The 3,343-nt window shown below is 38.7% G+C and overlaps 1 protein-coding gene across 1 annotated transcript in view; it reads right to left on the reverse strand.

Moving 5' to 3' along the window:
* Window positions 1-128: 128 nt before the first annotated feature.
* LOC107696522 (dual specificity mitogen-activated protein kinase kinase 2-like) overlaps window positions 129-3,343 on the reverse strand; it is a 14,392-nt gene continuing 11,177 nt past the window's right edge. The window contains exons 7-11 of the mRNA XM_016496884.1: window positions 2,413-2,626; window positions 1,189-1,241; window positions 765-826; window positions 608-653; window positions 129-284 (exon numbers count right to left, since the gene is read on the reverse strand). Of these exons, the coding sequence (XP_016352370.1) occupies window positions 174-284; window positions 608-653; window positions 765-826; window positions 1,189-1,241; window positions 2,413-2,626 (486 nt within the window). The 3' untranslated portion in view covers window positions 129-173. The remainder of the gene's footprint in view (window positions 285-607; window positions 654-764; window positions 827-1,188; window positions 1,242-2,412; window positions 2,627-3,343) is intronic.

Below are 3,343 nucleotides of genomic sequence, written 5' to 3' on the forward strand. Positions count from 1 at the left end.
GTGTGAGTGTGAGAGAGTGTGTGTGTGAGTGTGAGAGAGTGTGTGTGTGAGTGTGAGAGAGTGTGTGTGTGAGTGTGAGAGAGTGTGTGCGTGCGTGTGTGTGTGAGAGTGCGTGCGTGTGAGTGTGCGTGTGAGTGTGTGTGTGAGAGAGAGAAAGAGAGAGTGTGTGTGTGTCATTCAGCTGTTTGGGTGGGTGTGCTGGGCTGATTGAGCCCCACCGTTTTACACAACCATCCAGCGAAGTTCACCTCCTCCACCTCTGAGCGCTTAATAAATGTGTGATTCTGGAAAAGAGAGATCACACACATGTGTCACGACTGCGTCTGACTCAAACAACAGCCCAGTGAGATGCTATTCCAGTTTTAATTCATATTTTGAATTCAGTGTTATTTTTATATGTTCTGTTTAATCGGCAAGACTTGAGATTATCTAAACAGGTTTGATTGGATTGTGAAAAGTGGGACATGATATGGTTGGTTGATATTACATTCTGTAATAATAATAAGAATAAGACACTGTATGATCAAGCACATTTATCATAAAAGTAAACGGAGTCAATTTTGATTTTATATTGTTTTGCATGAAAACATAAGAAATGTGCTCTCACCATCAGCATCTTCAGGTCCGCTCGGTCTGCAGGGTTTTTAATCAGACTAGAAGACAAACGCAAAGAAAACAGCTGAAATTATGTCCCAAGATCTCAATTACGTGTGAAGACGCACCAAAGATGTGCTGTATTTCACCTGTTGAGTAACAACACTCACCATTTGGTCACAAAGTCCTGGAAATCAGGAGTGAAGACGCCATGAGGGAGTTTAGGGGGCGGCTGATAGATAACACACACATAAAATTCTTCATTCACATTTATACATCAATAATAACAGCATCAGATCTCTTTTTTTCAGTGATTTAAAGAGCCCTGCACTGGAAACTAGTGCTCTACACACTCAAAGTCGTTATGCATTTCTATATACTTGCATTTTTCTTAATATTGAGTCTATGATGACTGCCTGATTACTCTGGACGTTCATGCATTCAAAACTATTTTGAAATTTGTCATCAGCTCAGCCTGAATCTTCTATTAGTTTAGACACACAGACGTCAGCTTCAGGACAGTAGTTTTTATTAGATTGTATCCAGGCTTTCAACCTGAAACTTAAGCATGTGATTAAAGGAAAAGACTCTCACCTCATTGACTATATAATCCAGCAGCTCAAATATAGCCATGATGGGCCCGTGACCTGAAAGAGAACAGGACGCTCTATGAGTCACACCAGTTTACTGGTAACAGAGAGCAATGAGTAACTTCATGTTTATGTTCTTCCTAAACAACCGCTACTACAGTGATCTGTGACCTTATACTGAGACCTGCTGGCATTCAACATAATATTATACGAGTAATTTTCATTGCTGTGAATTTACACTACCAGTTAAAAGTTTGGAATGAAGTTTTTTTGTACGTTTTTGAAAGACGTCTTTTCTCTCAGCAGAGCTGCATTTATTTGATCAAAAATACAGTAAAAATACTAATAATGTGAAATATTATTAAAATTTAAAATAGCTGTTTTCTATGTGAATATCTGTTAAACTGTAATTTATTCCTGTGATCAAAGCTGTATTTTCAGCATCATTACTCCAGTCTTCAGTGTCACATGATCTTCAGAAATCATTCTAATTTGCTGATCAAGAAACATTTCTGATTATTATCAATGTTGAAAACAGTTGTGCTGCACAATATTTTTGTGGAAACTGTGATGTATTACCATTTAAAAGTTTGGGGTGTATAACACTGAAATTGTTTTAAATACTTTTATTAATCAATGAAACATTAAATTGCTCAAAAGTGACAGTAAAGACATTGATAATGTAACAAGATTTCTATTTCAAATTAATGCTGTTCTTCTGAACTTTCTATTAATCTTTGAATCCTGAAAAATAAAATGTATCACAGTTTCCACAAAAATATTGTGCAGCACAAGTGTTTTCAACATTGGTAATAATCAGAAATGTTTCTTGAGCAGCAAATCAGAATATTAGAATGATTTCTGAAGATCATGTGACACTGAAGACTGGAGTAATGATGCTGAAAATTCAGCTGTGCATCACAGAAATAAATCACATTTGAACAGATATTCACATAGAAAACAGGTATTTTAAATTGTAATAATATTTCACATTATTAGTATTTTTACTGTATTTTTCATCAAATAAATGCAACCTTGGTGAGCAGAAGAGACTTCTTTAAAAAATCTTAAACCTTTGATCAGTAGTGTAAAACTCATTTTTGCAGTTCCATCATGGTGACGGTAGTAGCACAGAAATTCCCCACTACTCCTTTAAGTTTCATCACAGCCAAATAAGAAAATGTCCACAAAGACTCTTGCTGCCATCCATAAAGAAAGACTTTCTCACCGCTGACGGGTCTGCCGGGGGGTCTGGGTCGAGCAGACGTACTGTGTGTCCCTGTCTCCCGAACATCCATCACTACCCTGCCGAAGATGCCCTCCAGCTCCTTGGCATCGGGTGGAGGAATGGGATAGCGGCCGATGGCCAGCTCCACCAGAGAGAGACCCATACTCCACACGTCTGACTGCACCGAGTAATGAGTGCCCTGCAACCTCTCCGGCTGAACACACACACACACACACACACAAATAACATGAATTCATGCAAACATATACTTAAACAATCGGTGGGATTAAAGTTCCGACGCTACGACGGATTTCCGTCAGTTCATAAAGACAGTCACTTGCTTCATTCCTGAATGATTCAGCCTTTCGAACGAATCAATTGAATGAATGATTCAGTGATAAAATCAGTGACTTGCCGCCACCTGCTGGCGGATTTAGTTTAAAGGGGTCATATGATGCGATTTCTCTTTTGAGTGTTACAAGCTCTTGGTGCATAAAGATCATCTGTAAAGTTGCAAAGACTAAAGTCTCAAATCCAAAGAGATATTCTTTACAAAAGTTAAGAGTCAGCCACACCTACCTAAAACGGCTCGTTCTAACACGCCCCCACATGTCTACATCACTATGTGGAAATATTAGCATAATGCCGCCCAAATGTGCACGCAAAGAAAGAAGGCTGATTTCAGGAACAGCAGTAGTGTTGATGCAGCATGTCAGGGAGACGCTGTGTTTCAGTGCGAAAGCAAAAGCACTTTATTTGGCCTTCCGGAAGTAGATGCAATTAGGAATCATTGGTTAAGATTTATTTACAACAGAACAGCACAACCCAGATGTTCGAATTTGTGCAACGCATTTTATGGACGACAGTTTTTTGAACCTAGAAGAGTACAAGGCTGGCTGTGCACAAAGGCTATTTCTAAAAAAAAAAAAAA

The sequence above is a fragment of the Sinocyclocheilus anshuiensis genome, unplaced genomic scaffold (assembly GCF_001515605.1).
Source record: "Sinocyclocheilus anshuiensis isolate Anshui unplaced genomic scaffold, SAMN03320099.WGS_v1.1 scaffold217, whole genome shotgun sequence".
Classification (NCBI taxonomy): domain Eukaryota; kingdom Metazoa; phylum Chordata; class Actinopteri; order Cypriniformes; family Cyprinidae; genus Sinocyclocheilus; species Sinocyclocheilus anshuiensis.